Source organism: Copadichromis virginalis, linkage group LG14 (assembly GCF_057382275.1).
Source record: "Copadichromis virginalis isolate Kocher_CV1m ecotype Utaka linkage group LG14, C_Virginalis_male_GT1.1, whole genome shotgun sequence".
NCBI classification, from domain to species: Eukaryota; Metazoa; Chordata; class Actinopteri; order Cichliformes; family Cichlidae; genus Copadichromis; species Copadichromis virginalis.
Genome location: NC_140631.1, coordinates 16,426,647 through 16,447,044, shown reverse-complemented (window position 1 = coordinate 16,447,044; position 20,398 = coordinate 16,426,647). Strand labels below are relative to the sequence as shown.

Sequence of the window (20,398 nt, the reverse complement as noted above, 5' to 3'; positions counted from 1 at the left end):
TCACCATTATTCTGGATCCACAGTGCTGTCTTAGGTCTACAAATTGTATTAAACCAACCTGTCAAACTGTAACTTTGAATCATGTCTCTTGTAGGGATGGGTATCGTTTAGGTTTTATCCGATACCGGTACCAAACCGGTACTTTTGAAACGGTGCCGGTGCTTAAACTGTGCTCGAACCGGTGATTAAAGAATGAAGAACACAAACTTTGTCCAAAAACCTCTCATGTTCAGCTGTTTTTTTGTAAAAAGATAACAATGTTAGCCTTTTCTGCAGCTATAGGGGATTTATGTTATCACTCTTGGCTGGAAAAAGTGCTTAATCAATAGGGGGGGGGGAGACACCAACTTTGTCCAAAAACCTCTCATGTTTAACTGTTTCCCACTTTTTCTTTGGTCATTTTAGCCTTTTTGGCCAGGGTGAAGGGAGTATCTGCCATCAAACAAGAAGACAGCCGCATGTAACTACGATGGTGTTTGCTAGTTCACCTTACATGCATTAATGTAATAACATGGTTAGCCTACTCAACGTAAATTACACACGAACAACATTAAGCTAGTGACCCAGAGAAGAACGGCTGCTGCTGCCATCATCATCCGTCATCATTTCTGCTACACTGGCAGGGCTAGGAGCCAGGACTCTCCTCTTCGGGTTTTTGGGGGATGTTGCTAACTCCGGGACCGATAACAGGCACCACACCAGCAGTAGATGTGCTCGATGTGAGGTCTCGCAGCAAGCTATCAAATACGGTGCAGTTCTCGGCTTTTAAAAAGTTCATCTTAAAGCACTTGTTGCAGGCTGCTGAGTTTGCATCTTTTGCTGTGAAGTACAGCCAGACTTTCGACCTCTTCGCCTTGGGCATTTTTAATCTGTAGCTCTGCTCTAAAAGAACGTACGTACTTGGGCCCGCCTACTACGCTTGCAAAGGTAAAATGATTGGCTGGAATCCAAAGTGTATGACATCTCAGGAAAGTAAGCACCGAAATGTGCGCTGCTTTTCGGTCTGGTTACTACCGTTTATGTCAGAACCGGTACCCATCCCTAGTCTCTTGGTTCTTTAAATGCTGGCTGGCTAGGGAACTTTATTTTATTTTCCCCAGTGTTTTTCTGTCTGCTGAGTATGTTGTCTCTAAGAAGAACTCCCACTGCATTGCGTTGGACTGCAGGTAGTGATGGTAGGCCTTGTTATGCTCTCTGGAGGATCAGCAATGGGCTCAGAGGCCACTGTAATAAGAAATTGCAGTAGGCCAAAAAATGGCTCATACACATCTATGCCAAATTCAGCAAGGTTGCTGAGAACAAGGACTACTGTAGTTCAAGACAATGGAATTGGAGCCCTTCAACAGCATTCAGATAAGGAAATAAGATGAACCAATGCTAACTGGTTAGCAAGTATAAAACATTAATAATAATAAACCTGAGTATGGTGAAGCACTTTTTTATCCCTCCTCAACAGATTGCTGGCACCGACAATATATTTAATACTCCTTTCTAAGTTTGTGCATATAATGGGTCACTAAACTGTTTCAGCGCCAGACTCCAATGAGAAATTCATTCAAACACACTGGAAGCTAGACTCATTAAAACAAGTTTTCGGATTTAACACATTGAAGTCAAGTCAACTGCTCTGGACTTTAGCACAATGGGTCAGTAACATCTGATTCTACAACTATTCATTTAGAAAATTATGTAAATGGTAAATGGCCTGCATTTGTATAGTGCTTTTCTAGTCCTTAAGGACCCCAAAGCGCTTTACACTACATTCAGTCATTCACCCATTCACACACACATTCACACACTGGCGATAGCAAGCTACATTGTAGCCACAGCCACCCTGGGGCGCACTGACAGAGGCGAGGCTGCCGGACACAGGTGCCACCGGGCCCTCTGACCACCACCAGTATGTATATTACATTGTGTATTTTGAGTTTCCCAGAGTCTCAATATACTGAATGGGTGGCAGAAAGTTGGCCTTCGTAGCACAACCTGAACTCTTCCTGTCATTGATTATTGATGTACTCACTTTTCACTAGCCAGCACCATAGAGTACCCGTACAGACTGTGGACATCATAATGGTTTCCCCAAGACTGCTTGGCATCCATACACAGAGTCTTACTGTACATCAAGTTGTCAAGAATGTCTGAGGGAGAGAAAAGATAAAGGAGTGAAGAGCTGGAACAAGGGGTGAGGAGGCATGAAGAGAATACGAAAAAACAGTGATGGTGTTGCGATGAAGTAAAAGGACAGAAAGAATGAGATAGACATTGATGTATACTCCTATAGGATGTCAGAGCAATGAGGAAATGACAGAAAAGAGAGCAATGCAGGAAGATGACTAAGGAGGAGGGCAATAACAAGGATGGCATCAGGGGAGCGTGCCTTTTCCAGTTATGATCATCCTATCTGGGACACAGTCAGAATAAAAGACATGGCAGAAGAGTCATTTTCAAAATTCTTCTTAAGGGATCTATGATTCTAGATGAGTTTTCTAGAAAACCATCTAGGATACACTGTGCATGTACGATGACAATAAAGGGCTTTTCTATTATTATGTGTGCTAGTGTAGCTAATTTATCAAGTTGTGTACAATATTTGGGCGATGACCTGCATTTCTATGGTATCCTTTGTTTCTTTGTATTAAATGCATACCAGTATGACTAGTTTTCACAGAAAAGGCAGAAAATGGGGAAAAAATGAAAATCATTAAAACTTGCATCTTTTACTGACAGGTGCCCATTTTGAATTAGGTAGCCACAAAATAAATAAATAATTAACTTAATTAATAATAATAATAATATTTAATAGATTACTAATTAAAAATTATTATAATTAATTATAACTGCAGAGTTTATAGGGAGTGCAGAATTATTAGACAAATGAGTATTTTGTCCACATCATCCTCTTCATGCATGTTGTCTTACTCCAAGCTGTATAAGCTCGAAAGCCTACTACCAATTAAGCATATTAGGTGATGTGCATCTCTGTAATGAGAAGGGGTGTGGTCTAATGACATCAACACCCTATATCAGGTGTGCATAATTAGTAGGCAACTTCCTTTCCTTTGGCAAAATGGGTCAAAAGAAGGACTTGACAGGCTCAGAAAAGTCAAAAATAGTGAGATATCTTGCAGAGGGATGCAGCAGTCTCAAAATTGCAAAGCTTCTGAAGCGTGATCATCGAACAATCAAGCGTTTCATTCAAAATAGTCAACAGGGTCGCAAGAAGCGTGTGGAAAAACCAAGGCGCAAAATAACTGCCCATGAACTGAGAAAAGTCAAGCGTGCAGCTGCCAAGATGCCACTTGCCACCAGTTTGGCCATATTTCAGAGCTGCAACATCACTGGAGTGCCCAAAAGCACAAGGTGTGCAATACTCAGAGACATGGCCAAGGTAAGAAAGGCTGAAAGACGACCACCACTGAACAAGACACACAAGCTGAAACGTCAAGACTGGGCCAAGAAATATCTCAAGACTGGTTTTTCTAAGGTTTTATGGACTGATGAAATGAGAGTGAGTCTTGATGGGCCAGATGGATGGGCCCGTGGCTGGATTGGTAAAGGGCAGAGAGCTCCAGTCCGACTCAGACACCAGCAAGGTGGAGGTGGAGTACTGGTTTGGGCTGGTATCATCAAAGATGAGCTTGTGGGGCCTTTTCGGGTTGAGGATGGAGTCAAGCTCAACTCCCAGTCCTACTGCCAGTTTCTGGAAGACACCTTCTTCAAGCAGTGGTACAGGAAAAAGTCTGCATCCTTCAAGAAAAACATGATTTTCATGCAGGACAATGCTCCATGACACGCGTCCAAGTACTCCACAGCGTGGCTGGCAAGAAAGGGTATAAAAGAAGAAAAACTAATGACATGGCCACCTTGTTCACCTGATCTGAACCCCATTGAGAACCTGTGGTCCATCATCAAATGTGAGATTTACAAGGAGGGAAAACAGTACACCTCTCTGAACAGTGTCTGGGAGGCTGTGGTTGCTGCTGCACGCAATGTTGATGGTGAACAGATCAAAACACTGACAGAATCCATGGATGGCAGGCTTTTGAGTGTCCTTGCAAAGAAAGGTGGCTATATTGGTCGCTGATTTGTTTTTGTTTTGTTTTTGAATGTCAGAAATGTATATTTGTGAATGTGGAGATGTTATATTGGTGTCACTGGTAAAAATAAATAATTGAAATGGGTATATATTTGTTTTTTGTTAAGTTGCCTAATAATTATGCACAGTAATAGTCACCTGCACACACAGATATCCCCCTAAAATGGCTAAAACTAAAAACAAACTAAAAACTACTTCCAGAAACATTCAGCTTTGATATTAATGAGTTTTTTGGGTTCATTGAGAACATGGTTGTTGTTCAATAATAAAATTATTCCTCAAAAATACAACTTGCCTAATAATTCTGTTCTCCCTGTAGTTGCCATAGTAAATCATTTTCTACTCTTTATTGAAATATAATTTCTATAGTTCAGGGCCTCTTCTTTGGTATTTTAGTAGCATAATATTCAGTTTGCATTTTAAATGACTGCCCAGCTTTTTCTGGATTTCTTTTTTTCTTTTTTTTCTTCTAAAAGCCACAATTTACAGCTATAAGAACAGCCATGTACGTCAAATGATTAGCATGATCATGGCTCAGAAGATAAAAAACAACCTCTTACTTGGAATGAATGGAGGGTAGTTGAGGTTGTTTGAAGCACAGCCCTTTGCTGATCCTTGCTTGAAATTAGAGACCTCATTCATGTCCTGCAAGGACATACAGTAGATTTCAGTGAGAGGACTCTTGTTTTGTTTAAAGACGGTTATGAAGTAAATTTTTTTCCATGTTTGTTAAGTTAACACAATTCTTATTATTAATGCTCTTTCTTGGCCCTTGGCCATTTTGACAATTTTCGGTCAGGCCACAACTATTCATACCTCCGTTTTCTGTATTCAAAACTGACTTACAATCCACAGTGCATCATGTTTGACCTCCCTGTAGAATCGCTCATACTCATCCACCCACCAATCTATGCAGGCTTGGCTGGTGTAATCTGGAAATACAGCCTCTCCTGGCCACACCTTTGAGGGAGAGAATGTGAGAAAAAAAACCTTGACTAGTCTACATTAGTTATCATCACTCACAGTTTACAATTCTGGTTCTGTGTAGGTGTAAGTACAAATTTTTTAATTTATGTGCTCATTTTTTATGCACTTAACATATATGGATGTGAAACATGTCTGAAACAAAGCAGCAATTTAGTCTGCAAAATAATCTATATCAACATAACACAACATCACCAATCAACATAACAGGGCACGATCAGTCAAAATTATGAGCTCTGCAGGAAAAATATAAATGTTCCTATGTAGATGTTGCAGGACCAGTTTAGGGAAGTGGCAATGACAGAAAATAGAGGACAGATGAAATACAGGAGAAGAGGGATTGATGAGAGAGAGATGGCTAAGGAGAAAAGGGATAAAGAGACAAATGAGTTGAGGAAGAGTAGAAAGGAGAGGAGAAATCGATAATGCAATAGAAATCTCCAGACGTGACTGTGTGTTAGAAGTCATCCTTAATGACATGTATTGAGAAAAATGATTAATCCACTGAGAAAGACAGAGTTTTTGTGCGTTTGTGTGTGTATGTTTGTGTGTGTGTATGTGGCTGTATTTCTGTATGTGAACACTCTTGAAGAGCACACTAGATATTAAATCTCAAGGTTGCTCCACTCTAGCTATCTTTTACCTTTACTTCCATGGGCAATAACATTACAACCTCGTTTTCAGCAAAGACATGAATCATACTTATGTACGCTCATGTGCTTGCAGACACGCACACAGACACCCCCCCCCCACACACACACACACAAACACAAAGATTTATAGGCAGATGTTTTTGGCAGATGGTCAGAAATCCAAGGTCAAAGCTCATTGATAGTCCCTTGCAGATGCTTTCCCTTGCATCTTTTTTTGAGCCCTTCCTTCCTTCAAGGCCAGATTTTGTCATCTCCAGCTGCGTAGTAATTCTGACAACAGGATATGGAATGTGCTGTCATTTGTAGCTGCATATCTCACTGTTTCTTTTACTGTTTTTATGGTCTTTTGTCTGCCAGTCTGTCTCTCGAAGTTGTTATCCACCTGTCTCTCTTCTCTTCTACCGGTATCAGTCCCTCTGCCTACCTTCTTTCCAAAGTCTCTTTCTACCTCGCATATCGTCTACCCCCTCCTTTTTTGTCTGTATCTGATAACCTATCTATTTTGTCTCTTCTGTCTCTTTGCTTCTTGTGCATGTCTCTGTCACCATGCCACAGTAAGACAGCCAGTCTGTTTCCCTTTACATTTTCATCTAATCCATTATTTGTGTTTCTCTGACTGTCTGCACATACCCCTTTCTCTGTGCATGTTTCTGTCAACAGTTAAACCTTCCTTTAAATCCACATAGGTTTCTTTTAGCTCTCCCCACTGCCCTTTATTTTAACTCTCATCTAGCTTTACTTTTGTGGTATGAACAGAAATGTCCACCTGTTTGAATGAGGTCCTGCTATGATTTTACTCAGGCACTCCAACATGGGTGCCAGGAAAAGCTTTTATCTACATATTTCTCAGCAATTATTATCTATTTTAAAAGCAGAATATATACCAGGTCTGTTTCAGTGCCTACCTGATTACAGAGGCAGCAACAGCAGAGGTTGTTGGCAGAGACACTTGAATGTTCACAATGAGAATACATAGAACTGCATATGTAAATAAACTGCACACAAGTATGGCCACACTTGTGTGCAGAAACAAACCACAAATTACAAAAAAGTTTTTTTTAACCCACACAGCTGGATGCATATAAATGAACGCGGGGACTATGGGTCTTTTCTTTCTACCTTTCTCTGTATTTCTCGCCATTACACATTCACACACAGGCCTACACACACACACACACGCACAGACCCATGGCTAATGTGTGATGTGGTGATGCAGAACTTTTTAAGATTAAGCACTAATGCAGAATCAATGCATATGTTTGACCTGTTATAAACAGGATGGAAAAACTATTAACAGTGGGGCAGGGTCTCGCTGTGTGCATAATCAAAAGCAACACTAAAGAAAGTATTGAGCAAGACATTTTACTCTGCACTTCCACTCTCTTTTTTAAAAAATGTTCTCAACGGGGAAAAAGATCTCTCAATGAATATATTTATGTTCTATGATTGTTCTATGGAAAATTATTTTCCATGAGAACAAACCTGTGACCTTGCATCAAATATCAGCTGATTGTGTCAGTAATATAAGCAGTCCTGTAAAGAGCTATGTGTGCTATTATTGCTTCAATAGAAATTAAGAGGATAAGTAGCAGGAAGGAGCTACTAGTCAACAGAGCTACAAACTGTAGATGAAGTAAAGATATTTGTACTGCTTACATTTTCAAAAAAGATTCATTACCTCTAGGGGGGGTATCGATTATTTTGCATCATTGCGTGCCTTTCAGGAATTAAACCAGACTGAATCTATATAGTGGGAACCATACCACACACAACCCTACTGGTATATCTACTGATGCTTATATTTAGTTTTTCACATGGCTGCATAAAGTCCTTTATTTTTTACAACTGTTTTAAATTGTTCATAAAAGTTTATATAGTAAAATAAAAGTTTATATAGTTATAGTTCACATAGTTTTGTTAATTTTATTATTAGTTAACCCTTTATGAGTCCCCCAAGGTTAAATAAATAACAGACCATGATGAGTCATTTGGATGCCAGTCAAACTGTTTGACTGTCTGATTTGATCAAAATCTGTTATGCTTTTTTATGTTTTGGGTTAAGCAGCTAAAAGGTTTGAAAGGCTTTATCTTAAAAAGCCAAATTTGATAACTGAAAGAATATGCTAATATATAACCTCTAATTTCATAAGCCTTAAAAGTAGCGGACTCTAAACTGTTTGAAAATAGTTCCCATTCATTCCTGTGTTTAAGTTTGATTGAAAGCACAGCTGAAGTTTCAAAGTTAATTAAGTAATTTTCTTTTTAAGTGAGTTTCCTCTTGTTTGTTGTGTGCATGTAATTATTTAAATTAGGTTTGTGCACAAATGTGGCTCACCTCTCCTATTAGAGGAGTCACTCCATCTGATTCAGTGACCCAAGCATTTTTCGCAGTTCCACGGTCATAGGACTCATACAGAGCATCCCCAACCCTCTTACTGGTGGCTATTGCTGGATCCTGTCATAATAATATAAGTTGAAAACAAATCAGTAAATACATAAAAATTACACAGCACCATTGGCATGAGTTTCAATTGTTATTTGTTGTATCTGATGTTACAAAGATGTTACTGTGTACTGTATTATTGTATCATCACACATTATATACAGAACTCATATCACAAAATTGCTTGTAATACAAGAATAAGTTCATGTAGTAATATTTGTTAACATGTCCATTACACAAATTATTTTGTGAACAGCAAAGTATTTCTTACCAGGATAAGGATATATTTCTGCCCCTTCTCATGGAGGAATTCAGCAAACTGTGGAAGTTCTGCAAACTTCACCTTGTCATAGGTGAAATCCTTTTTATCCTCCATGTAGTCTATGTCAGTATATTGAATGTCCTGCATAGGGTAAAGAAAAATGCTGCATTGGTATGTGATGTGCATGCATTTTTTTACTTCAGAAATTATATAGGCTAGCATAGCCAAAATCTTTGTCTTTCAAAAAAAGCTCTAAATCTAATAGCATATGAAGTTAATTTACCAAGTTTTATATATGCATTGACCCTTGTGAGTTAATTTCAAATGAGTTTTAGAAATGGGCATTAGATATTCAAAGCTTCTTTTGAAATACAAAACTTTTGGCATGGCTTCTATTTATTAAAATTAAATTTGCATCTTGGATTGCAGTGTAATAGATTCCAAATGTCTCATAATGCCTCCTAAATGTACCCACTCGTGTTTTTTTTTCTTTTTGTGCTTAATTTTGGCACATCTGCTAAAAAGAATCATCATTTTCAGCATTACTTAAATGTGTCTTTCACACTGTATATTTTCATCTTAACATAGCTAGCAAAAGAAATATTGAACATTTGCATAGAGTCTTACTAACAGAAAGACCTCTGATGGACTTTTGGAGACCTAATGTGAGTGCAAACAACTTTTGTAATGTGCTGCTAAACCTTGGGAGGACAATAGCAATGTTAACACAGTCTTCCTTTTTTGCCAGGGTGTGACTTTATGCTTGCTCTCTGTCTGTTGCCTGCCAAAATCTACTTCATATCGATGGAGCAGATGGTTTGGAAGGCTCTGCCAGATCCTTCCTCTAATGGTAATCAGCTCCAGACATATTAGGGAGAATGTGATAATACCCTCTGTGGTCTATCTAATGGTTATCAAACATGTCCCTGAGTACAGCCGGAGAGAAAGCAGCTGCATCCTAATGTCTTTGGATATGAAAAAAGAGATTGGAGATTATAAGAGTGAAATATTGAGATGGGTTGGAAATTTGTTTGCATTTGAGCGTTAGATAAAACAGAGTTCAAATGACATCCTCGACTGTTGCCATCACTGCTGAGTTGTGATAGAGTTAAAATGTTTTATTGGGACACATAAAGAACATGGATAGGAGTCTACCTTAGTAATTAAAGACAAAAATGTACAGCATTGCAAAAGACTCGGTATCGAAAAGACTCTTAGCAGTTACCTCTCATGGCTCGACAAAGATAAGCAGTAGGGCTCATTCCAAAGAAAATGCCAACTAGAATTGATATTTACCAAATGTCTCAGAAAGGAATAGGCACTGGAGTAGTTTTAGCATTCAGTTCAGCGTGAATGAGATAATGAAAGGAAGTCGATTGATTGATCTTTGATCACCACTAACATTCAGTGACGTATGAAAAATAGTGATCCCAGGATTGAACCTATATAGCCCAGCAGACTCGCCATTATTTGACAGAAAGCTGGGTTACCCTGTGTAAGTTAAAGGCCATCCCTATCATTGTGTCTGTCTGTCGAATTCCTGTTTCCACCTTCGTATCACGTCTCCACAGATAGTGTAGTGGTTAAGGCTCTTGCCTCCGGAACCACACAGTGGTGCATGAGTGCTTCAAATTTAACAAGGGGTGCACAAGGTGAAGTATTGATTCCCCACATTCCCCGACCTCTGAAAGCTTTACAATTGTGGTAGTAGTCAAAGGATTCCCTCTCTATAAAAACCATGCATTGCCACTACATTTCACACACTCGAGTTTTAAAATGCATGTTTTCTAAGGAAGAAACAAAGAACTAGGAAGAAGTAAAAGGCTAGGTGATGTCAGTGACACCAAGTCACATGTTTTCCATTTCCAGAATGTTCATCATGGCCACATGGTCAGTAACAGTGGTATGTAAATGGAACCTACATTTATTACATACAATGCATGATATTGTGATATAATGGAGGTAAAATATGTAAGCAAAGTTGTTCAACATGTTATCAAAATATCATAAGGACAAAATCACAGATGTTTAAGGGGGCGGCAGTAGCTCTGACAGCAATTTTAGATAGTCTGAAGAAAATGTTTTTCTAAAATATGCATGTTATGAAAGACAAATAAGGAATAAAAACCAAGCAGACAGAATCTTACATATGGAAGATCCACAGCACGGTTCCTCTCCACTGTTTCCTTGACTATACTGAGGTTGCCATAGTTCCACCGAGAAAGCTGGAATCCCAGTGACCAGTAGGCAGGAATGACAGGCTTGCCAATGAGCTGAATAGCATGATTGGAAATACTTTTAATGTAATTACCACGTCAAGGCAACACAAAACCCACTTCACCCAACAGTATTAACCAGAAAACCTGCCAGACATATTTCTGAATTTAGAAAATCACCTCGAGGAATTCATGCACCACTTGTTCTGGTGTGTCACCAAAGAAAATGTAGAAGTCAAGCACCCCTCCAATTGTCCTGTAGGTCACAGCTGGGGCGGGCTGCAGTGTCACATCTGGTGAAAACACAGAGACAAAACGTATAAGTATCAGTATTATGTTTAAAAATAAATTACAACCCCAAATTGATTGTAAACCATTGTGTACCACCGGTCCTCTGTTTTGATAAACCAACTTTCTTGTTGTTTTAATTCTTCAGAGAATTATTACTTTAGACCTAAACACAATTGTATAAGGAGGACGTATCCGTCAATTTCTATGGAAATCAATATATTAAAAAAACTTACATGAAGCAACTGTAAGCATAAGCGACAGAAACATGTCAGTGGGAATCACTAATGCTTTCAGTCATCTCCTTCTCAGAATAAAGCAGTCATGAAATATTCTCTTTGATTTGTCAGCACAATTCTTTGATTGATGCAACAGTAGCTCCTTTTGTGTTGGGGGATGAGGATTAACTGGCGGTTCGTATGCCCTTGAACCGTTTAGAGATGATTTTCTTGTCCCGATGTTACATGTATCAGTGTAAACATACGATATGTTTGTACTTTTTTGGCAGTATGTATGAGAGTGCTTGTGCACATACATTCTGTAGTTTTTAAACACAGTGCTGCTCAAATGTTTTTTTATGCGTACGTGTGCATTTGTTTGCGTGCTCGAACCCATGTGTATTTGCTTTTATCCAAGTACCCACAAGTGTTCTTGCATTTGTGTTAGCGTAACTTTACCCATAGCATTGCTGTTCAGGAGAAACACCCCAAATGACTTCCCACTATTATCTTCCAGACAGAGGAAAAAGGGATAGTGTCCATAGAGGTTATGTGTTCCCTGTAGAGAAGAAAGGAGGAGACAAATGAATATAGGGCATTGGTGCCTTGTTAGACCACCATGTGGGAGACTTACTGAAACTGAGGGGGTGCCTACACGGCATAATCAGCTTACAAGGCATTCAATTATAAGCCTTTTGCGAAGGCAAATGCACATGTAAGACACACATGTAAACATGCCACACACGCACAACTAAGCAGGCCTGATTTGAGCAGGCCTTATTTTAAGCACATATGTCTCTTTGTGTGTGTGTGTGTGCTGTGTTTACCCCATTAGGAAAAGCATCTCTTGTGAAAATTGGCCAGGTTCTCCAGTTTGTGTCATGCCGATATTGCCTATGGACATGCTCCCCCAGGCCATAAATATTATGGGATGGGAGCTTAGCAGACAGCTGTATGTACTGGTCTTCAAACACAATTGGAGCCATTCTAGTGTCAAACCTGAATGTCAAACCAGAAAAAAAGTAAAGTTAAGTAGGAAGTGAAGAGACACACTGATGCACTGGGATGTGGAATAAGGGAGAGCAGATAAGAGTGAATTTGTGTGAGACACAAAAATAAAGAAAATGAGCATGAGATGGAGCAAGAAGAGAGTGGGAATGAGACAGAGACTGTTACGTCCCCACATGAAAGCTAGATGAAGAGGGAGGGGGACAGTAACAGTTGGATCCGGGTTGAAATGAAAAGGATGCCAGGCAGAGGTGTTTAACACAAAATAAATCTTTATTATAATTAATTAACCCAATAATCATATAAGCAGTAACAACAGAAAGAGACAGCAACGCTGCTTTAATGACAAATCTGACAGGCCAACCCAAAGAGATGGCGACCGCTTCAACTAAGAAAACAACTATAAGGCTTCAATAGAATAAGACAGCAACGCTGCTATTAGGAATAACCAGGCAGGCCAAGAAATGGAGGCTGCCGTCATTTAAGCAAAACCACTGCCCAGTTGCACGCACGCACGCACGCAGCAGGCCTTTTCCACACCTAGACCTTACATTCACACTATACAAAACACAGAGCAAACCCATCACTATGCGCTGCGCGAGAGTGCATCAGCCACCAGATTCTCAGTCCTTTTCTTGTGTTGGATAACCAGATCATAATCCTGCACCAGCAATGCCCAGCGCATTAGTTGCTGGTTGTGGTTGTACATACGTTGGAGGAATGTAAGGGGATTGTGATCTGTATACAACGTAACTGGAAAGGAGCTAGAGCCCACATACACAGTGAAGTGCTGCAAGGCCATCAGCAGCGCTAGAGCTTCTTTTTCTATGGTGGAATTGTTTAGCTGATGACGCTTGAACTTTGTAGAATAGCAGCAGACTGGGTGACACACACCCTCTGTGTCGTCCTGTAACAGTACCACACCAGCTCCGGTGGCACTGGCGTCAACTTCCAGTTTGAAAGGCTGAGAGAAGTTGGGGGCTGCCAGAACCGGGGCGCTGCAAAGGAGAGATTTTGCAGACTCAAATGCATGCTGGCATTCCCCTGACCACTCAAAAGCGATTTTGGGGCTACATAGCTTTGTCAAAGGGGCCACAACTACCGCAAAGTTCTTACAAAAACAGCGATAGTATCCACTCATGCCCAGGAACCGCTTTAGCTCCCGCCTAGTGGCTGGGGCTGGGTAGCTGAGGACAGCCTCGACTTTTGCCTCTACCGGGTGAACCTGCCCGAAACCCAGCGACAGGTATTACAATACCTTGTAACATCTGCCTTCATTGCTGGCCAGAAGAAGTGCTGCAGAATACGGTCATACGTTTTAGTTACCCCCAAATGTCCTGACCATGAATGATCATGGGCTAATTGTAGCACATGCTGACGCAAACTAGACGGGACCACTATCTGTTGGACTACACTCTAGTCCTCCCCTGGCTTTGAGGTCCACCTGTTAACAGGAGAAGCGATTTTAAACAGCCCCATCCCTTTTGGCTTACGTGGTGTTGAGGCTGGCTGTCTGTAGGCCTCGCAGTCCTCTATTAAATGGCCAGATTTAAAACAGTAAAAACATTTCCGGTCTTACCTGGGACGAGGCACAGGTACCTCTCCCCTTGTGTCTTGCTCACCACTAGCACCGCTAGCCTTCGCTAGGGTGCCGCGTCGCTCATGCTTAACTCGTCAGCCAGTGTCGCGGCCCTGCTGCAACGTGGAAACCTTCTGTTCGTTCAGATGTACTGCCATCCGCTCGGACATGCAGTTTTTAAATTCCTCAATGAGAATTAACTCCCATACCGAAACTAGGTCTGCAGCTTTACAGGCCATACACCATCGGTCAAAGAGGACACTCTTTTCCCTCGCAAAATCCAGGAAGGATTGACCCTGCACCTTTTTCAACCCCCGAAATCGCTGCCTATAAGCCTCGGGGACTAGTTCGTAGGCTAACAGGATAGTACTTTTCAGTTTGTCGTAATCCAAACTGCACTCAGCGGACAACGAGGAACAAACTTCCTGTGCCTTGCCCACCAGCTTGCACTGCAGCAGGATGGCCCACGCATCCCGCGGCCAACGCAAGGCTGTCACTATCCGTTCAAATGATTCAAAGTAAACCTCCACCTCAGTGTCACGAAACACAGGGACCAGATGACTATTACTGCCTACATCAAACTGTACCTCTGTCTGTGACAGCAAGGCCGCCACAGGAGGGGAGGAGGCCTGCTGGAGTTCCAGCTGTCGCAGCTTGACCTTAGTCTCCGCCTCCAACTCCACCTTCTTCAGCTCGACCTCCCTAGCGCTACCCAGCTCCGCCTCCAAACGCCTAAGCTCTAACTCCTTTTTCAGCTGGAACTCACGCTCCTCCTTTCCCAGTTGGAGATGAGCCAGACGGACTCTGAGCCTAGCATCCTGCTTAGAACCCTCCGATGACTGGGTGGAGAGCGGATCAAAATGGGGCAGTGTCATTGGCCCACAGGTGTAGACACTGGAGGTTCTACGACCTGGCCTGGAACATGAGGCGCTGTAGGTACTAAGTCCAACCAGACTGGGTGTGCTCGGGGGTTCTTGCTTTACAACCACCCCCTTCTCCAACAGCCCAGACACCAGAGCGGCCTTCAGCTCCGCTTTGCGTAGACCAGTGGAGACACTGATCCCGTAATATGTTGCCACCTCATGCATATCCCTCTTCCTACAAACATCCAGCAGGGCAAGCGACGGCTTTGCCATAAATCCAGCAATATCAAAAGTGGCCATGAAACTCATAACGGCCCGCAAAACACAAGCTAACCACTCAAGGGCCACACAACACCTTCACTACACAACCAAAAACAGGCGAAATAAAATGTGTTGTATCAAGACAACCATTAACTAAAATTCTACCAACCCTCTCCCAAGTCCTGCCTACTCAGAGTCTAGCCTCACCTAGCTTCTGGAGCAGAGACATTTTGACAAATTGAGTTGCAGGAAAAAAAAAACAGCGAGTAGACAGGCCATCCCATCAAGCTGTAATAAGCCCTCTGGGTAACATTTCTGTAGTCTTCAAAACAAGACATACACTGGTTACTGAAATACCAAGCCTGCTGAACTTTCAAACAGCTGTCAGATATTACAAGTAAAGGTTTTAAATGCTGTAAATATATGATATTATTTTCATTTAACATCTTAACCCTAATTCTGTTCAAAAAGATCATTTCCACATGACAGGTACACAGGCTTAATAGAATTATGAGCAACATTGTCCATTTATCTATATAGTAAATAAATAACAGATGTCAGTGGAATTTAATGCCATAATAAATACCTGGGGTAACCTCCTGCAATTTTTATGATTTAAAAGTAAATATGTAAATATTGTTATCACTGTATTTTATGGACTTTTTACAGTTCATGGCCTGCTTATTCTCATATTCTTATCAAACTATAATTACATTATAACAATTTAGATCTTGGTAAACATTTCATGTGCTTAAAAATCCCACAATGGTTGTCTCTGTAGCTATGCTTCACCCACAGTGCCAAAAAGGATCAGTTTGGTTGCTAAATCACAAATAATCTTCATCTGCTTATCTTAAAATTTATCTTGAAAATAATTTTAAAGGCCTGTGACTAAAAGTTGTGTGCAGTGTTGAGAAAGATAAATGCAACTTTTAAAAGCAGGTCAAACCAACAGCTTTCATTTTATTTAACTGTGACTTTAACTTTGTCTTTCATTATTTGTTTTTTGTAAGTAAAGAGTGTTGAAGAAAATAATTAACTGACTCTTTTTTTTCTTATAGAAACATAACTCAACAATGAAAGAAAGCCAATAAAAGACAAAACACTAAAAGCAAAGGATTAGATAAAATGACTGTTGTACATGTTTTGTCATTTTGAAATGTGTTGGCATGTCTGAGCAATATGAATTCTCTATTGGCAGTGTAACTTTTGTTTCACCACTTTCTGCCAAGAGCAAAGATCAACTACAGGAGTGTAAACTATCGTTATCAGTATTTTAGAGCACAGAGATTATTCTAAGTATTGAACATTTGCAATCAACCAAAGAAATCCCCGTACACTGTAGAGAGTTTGAATCAGAAAAATGGACATCCTATTTTTTTCATGAAATAATTGTGGACCTCTGTCTACAAGCTATTTTTTATACCAATGGAATTTATTAAAAATAAATATATTTTCCTACATTGAATGAAATGATAAAAACCTCCTTTTAACCTTTACCCACCAATGATAATAATAATTATTATTACAAAGGGCGCATTGACTGGCGCCTGGTTGTAAATTTCATTATCGTTACATCCAGGAAGACTGATAAGCCGCAGTGATACCTATATCGATGACATCCACACAATTTGCACCCCTACTATAAATTAAACATTTTCAAAGGTTGCTTTGGCTTTCACTTTTCCTGTAAATAAATCCACATTTACCTAGTAGGGAAATTTGTCATGCACCATAAAAGCCAATAATGATGTACAAAACACCATTAGCACTAATGTATGCAATTGTTGTTTTGCTCTATTTATCTGTGTTTGTGTGTTCTGTGGAGGAGTTTGTCACTGCAATGTCACACAGGGCCAACAAAGCATGCACTGAATCAACACGAAAATAATGACTTATTGTTTGAGAAACTGTCTTGTAACATGGAATGGTGTCACCTGCCAGTTTTGCATGACAGCGAGTTGGTGTGCTGCTGAGACCACCTTTGTGGCTTCCTTACACATCTGCTTCAAGTGATGCACATAACCTGTGGTTCCGAATTTCCAGTGTCAAATGTTTAAGGGGACAGTTCTGATAAGTAATACTTGTAATTCTAAATAAATATTTAATAAGTCAATTTATCTTATATTAAAATTTCAGTACCATGGCATCTTAGCATTATTATGGAAAATCTCCTCCACACTACGCAATCCTCTGCTGCTATACATGCTTTAACTCAGAAATGCCCTCATCCCTCTTTACTAGCGCAACCATAGTATATAAAAAAAATGTATAAAGTACATAAGAAATTATAATAACAATTACCTTCATGTGAATCGTGTTTTTTTTAATGAATACACACAGTTTGAATAGTCTGATATCTTTTGTATATCCAATCTGAAACAGCAAATATACATGGTATATACACACAATGAGCACTTACACAACGTTTTGGTTCTCCTCTCTGCGTACAGTAAGGCCAAAGGGTTTCTGTGTGATCTGCAGTGTGTTGTTGATGGGACTGGATGGTGTAGGGTTGAGGCTAAGGATGTGCTCATGGGGGACTTCAAACCTCTTATTGTTGGGATCATAAATCTGAGGGAAAGGAAACAGTCATTTTAGGCAGTTAGACAGAACTCTCGCTGTCTCAGTAATACTCAGTTGTGTATATTTCTATTCTTCATTCTCAACAGCTTTTATGGTAAATGGTAAATGGCCTGTATTTGTATAGCGCTGTACTTAGTCCCTAAGGACCCCAAAGCGCTTTACACTACATTCAGTCATTCACCCATTCACACACACATTCACACACTGGTCATGGCAAGCTACATTGTAGCCACGGCTGCCCTGGGGCGCACTGACAGAGGCGAGGCTGCCGGACACTGGCGCCACCGGGCCCTCTGACCACCACCAGTAGGCAACGGGTGAAGTGTCTTGCCCAAGGACACAACGACCGAGACTGTCCGAGCCGGGGCTCGAAACGGCAACCTTCCGATTACAAGATGAACTGCCAACTCTTGAGCCACGATCTTTTATATTAAAGATACTTTGATTAAACTGCTTCTGAAATGAATAGTGTATCTCATAATTTATTACTTTGCTGTAAAATCTGGCCCTGCAAACATGCATACAAGAATATAAACCCAGAATGGTGTCAATGTTCACCTTAAATCTGAGTCGATTCTTTGTCTGCATTTCTGCGTCAATTGCCAGTTCCTTTATGTGTTGACCAAATAGAGGTGGAGATTCCATTCTTGTCAGTTTTGCCTTTATAGCTGCAAAAATAAACAGATGACAGTAAGATGGCAAGAAGTTTAATATATCATCCACATAATACAATATATTTACATAATGTAGAAATCAGTTACATAAGAAACATAAGTTTAAAAAATGAAAACAAAACAACAATTCAGTTTTGTTATATTTTATTATAAAGAGAAACTGTGTGAGCAAACATTCGTCAGGGTCAGTCGTTCAATTCAGGTGTAGCACCACATTAAAATCTTCAGGTGAACTTAGACTGGACTTTATTTAAACAATATGTATTGCCAACTTCTTTTACCTCCATGATAAAAGGTTACAGAGTACTTAGTTGGCTCTGTTGTACTAATTTGCATAGTATCCTTAAGCAATACATTTGCCAAATGGTATTACATTTTAAATTAGATATGGATAAAAAAAAGGAATGCTTTCATTTTTATGTGTTGGTTCAATTCCCAACACATACAAATCTCAGGCTGGGCTTATATATATATATTCATGACTGTTTTTGAATATTCTACTGAGTCCAAGCACATACAGACTTCTTTCTATTTATGTGCATATTTTTATCAGTTAGTGAGCACATGACTCTGAATTAAAGAATACAGAGGGGGTTTAAGGTTTTACCATAAGAATTTGGTGTCTCCTGTGATTCCACAGTATATCCATAGTTGGTTGGGAAGAAACACCAGGGAACATTACTCTCATCCCGTGGACTCCAACAACAGCCACGTTCCTGACATATCTCCTGTTAAGAGTATTGTTGCCAATATAATTATTTGTAGTGTCATTACTGTTACTATTAGAAGTGATTTTTGTCACAATAGCAAATGCTTAAATTGTGTAAATAATATTTATTTATTTAATTATTCATAAATTAATAAATAAACAAAATCCCCATACATACACTTTACACTTTAGGAAATTAGTTTACCTGTGATGCTCCAGAATCAGGGAAGCAATCTACTCTCTCACCCAGAGGCATGCTGGGACATGTTGGCACAAATGTATCTGTAATTTCTGAGAAAAGAACAATACAACTAAGTCACAATTATAAAGGGTAAACCTTGTAATTTTACAAACTGACATTAGTGTGCAGATTATTCTCTGGTTTAGAAATGATAATCATGTGAGCAAAAGAAAAGTAAAGGAGGAAGTGATTTTATGTTGCTTAAAACTTAGATGTGTATTTCTCTGTGGTCCACCTACCTTCTTTCACACCAGATTGTCCCGTGGCAAAAAGAACTATGAATGCGATTGATATAACACTCATAATCGTAAACATCACCATTAACATCACCTCCAACTTAGAGAAGCGTTTTTTCGCCATCTAACAGAGAAAAAATGCACAAGAACAAAATATTCATACGTACACAGTGATTACAAAGGCCAGCATCATTAACACTCGTTAATGATAGCAAGTTTACTACAGGCAAGGTCTCAGAGGTACAAAAACCTTTAGCTGCGTAATGATGCCCATTGGCAGGAGGCACACTCACAGACGTGCAAAAAAATAAAAATAAATAAAAACATATTTAACACACACATACATTTTCCTTCCATTAACCTTGATTTTTTGGCAACAAGTCTTACAAAGGTGGGATAGGTATTAAATTCAGTAAAATAAAACTATAAACGAGAAGGAGAGTGGAGTGAGACTGAAAAAGAATCTGGAAAGGAAAGCTGTCCAACAGGCTTAGCCTACTCTTTGCAAAGGCACCCAACATACAGCTCAAGCAATTAGGCTTCACTCCAGTATAGTCTACTCTTGTAGACAAAAACAAGGTGAATATCTGGATGTGTGTGTGTGTGTGTGTGTGTGTGTGTGTGTGTGTGTGTGTGTGTGTGGCTATGTGTCTGTTTGGGTGTGTGAGAAGCTTATAGCTATCCTGTTTAATGTGCTGTGAAGAGCAGGTGAGGGCGTAGAGAGAGACAGAGAGCCAAATGTCTGCATGCCCCTGTGTGTTAGCAATCAGCTGCACATTATAGAGAAACACTGAAAAGCACCTGCAAACATGCAATGTAAGGCACAGAGAAAAAAATACACAAACATAGTGTATGTTTAAAGTACAAATTCTTTAGGCTCTCTACTCCTCCTTTTGGCTTCCACTGAATACATAAAAGTAGGTTTCACTAAATCTTCCAACACACAGAAATCCTGAAACTAACACTGTTTTACAGCTGCACTTTTGAGGTTCCCTGAGTACAGCAAGTTTAAAATATTATATTTAAATAGAACTTTTATTAAACTCAATGACAGACCAGGAGGCAGTTAGCTACCTGT

At 39.9% G+C, this 20,398-nt stretch overlaps 1 protein-coding gene across 1 annotated transcript in view; it reads right to left on the bottom strand.

Moving 5' to 3' along the window:
- The window catches only part of si (sucrase-isomaltase), a 61,031-nt gene extending 41,587 nt beyond the window's left edge, over positions 1–19,444 (bottom strand). The window contains exons 1-14 of the mRNA XM_085429590.1: positions 19,324–19,444; positions 19,049–19,134; positions 18,742–18,862; positions 18,019–18,128; positions 17,297–17,448; positions 11,991–12,162; positions 11,623–11,722; positions 10,838–10,950; positions 10,589–10,714; positions 8,451–8,582; positions 8,072–8,191; positions 4,946–5,059; positions 4,660–4,744; positions 2,024–2,141 (exon numbers count right to left, since the gene is read on the bottom strand). Of these exons, the coding sequence (XP_085285716.1) occupies positions 2,024–2,141; positions 4,660–4,744; positions 4,946–5,059; positions 8,072–8,191; positions 8,451–8,582; positions 10,589–10,714; positions 10,838–10,950; positions 11,623–11,722; positions 11,991–12,162; positions 17,297–17,448; positions 18,019–18,128; positions 18,742–18,862; positions 19,049–19,134; positions 19,324–19,444 (1,670 nt within the window). The remainder of the gene's footprint in view (positions 1–2,023; positions 2,142–4,659; positions 4,745–4,945; positions 5,060–8,071; positions 8,192–8,450; positions 8,583–10,588; positions 10,715–10,837; positions 10,951–11,622; positions 11,723–11,990; positions 12,163–17,296; positions 17,449–18,018; positions 18,129–18,741; positions 18,863–19,048; positions 19,135–19,323) is intronic.
- Positions 19,445–20,398: the final 954 nt, after the last annotated feature.